The sequence below is a fragment of the Mandrillus leucophaeus genome, unplaced genomic scaffold, assembly GCF_000951045.1.
Source record: "Mandrillus leucophaeus isolate KB7577 unplaced genomic scaffold, Mleu.le_1.0 Scaffold2, whole genome shotgun sequence".
Taxonomy (NCBI): domain Eukaryota; kingdom Metazoa; phylum Chordata; class Mammalia; order Primates; family Cercopithecidae; genus Mandrillus; species Mandrillus leucophaeus.
Window position 1 is genome coordinate 3918387 of NW_012102031.1, and position 631 is coordinate 3919017.

The 631-nt window shown below is 50.9% G+C and overlaps 1 protein-coding gene across 3 annotated transcripts in view; it reads right to left on the minus strand.

Moving 5' to 3' along the window:
• Window positions 1-631, minus strand: part of APOBEC3F (apolipoprotein B mRNA editing enzyme, catalytic polypeptide-like 3F) — a 56096-nt gene that overhangs the window by 9181 nt on the left and 46284 nt on the right. The window contains exon 1 of one of the 3 annotated variants that reach the window (XM_011978840.1): window positions 375-524. The exons of the other annotated variants lie outside the window; for them this stretch is intronic. Within the exon in view, the coding sequence (XP_011834230.1) occupies window positions 375-524 (150 nt within the window). Of the gene's footprint in view, window positions 1-374; window positions 525-631 lie in introns of those variants that run through there. 3 annotated transcript variants of the gene reach the window in all.

The following is a 631-nucleotide window of genomic DNA, read 5'->3' on the forward strand; positions in this document are numbered from 1 at the left end:
ATCTCTACTAAAAATACAAAAAAATTACCTGGGCATGGTGGTGGGTGCCTGTAATCCCAGCTACTTGGGAGTCTCAGGCGACAGAATCGCTTGGATCCAGGAGGCAGAGGTTGCAGTGAGCTGAGATCGCGCCATTGCACTCCAGCCTGAGCAACAAGAACAAAACTTCGTCTCAAAAAAGAAAAGAAAAGAAAAGAAATTAAAAACAAGGCCTTTTGTGCAGTGGCAACCCCCCTCCACCATCCGATCCCAGGATGGTCCAGCAGGAAGTTCAGGGCCACGGACTTGGAAAGTGTGGGAGAGAAGGGCACCCTGGACAGCTCGCCACTGGGCATTTCATTCATCAGTGCGTGGTTTGCTTTCCCGGGTGGTACCTGGCCTTGAAAGATCTTTGCGCCCAAAGGGAGCCCTGAAGGGTCCTTTGTGTTCACTTCGCAGCACAGCCAGACGGTATTCCGACCAGAAAGGATGGGCCTGTTATTGAAGTTGGAGATGAATATGTCTGCTTTCATTCGCTTCACCATGTTTCTGAAGACAGACACGTGCTTCCCTTCGTTTGGGAGTTTTCCCAGCCCTGTTCACGGCCTCATGTGTGAATTCTGGCATCCATTCTCCCAGGCATCCATTCACC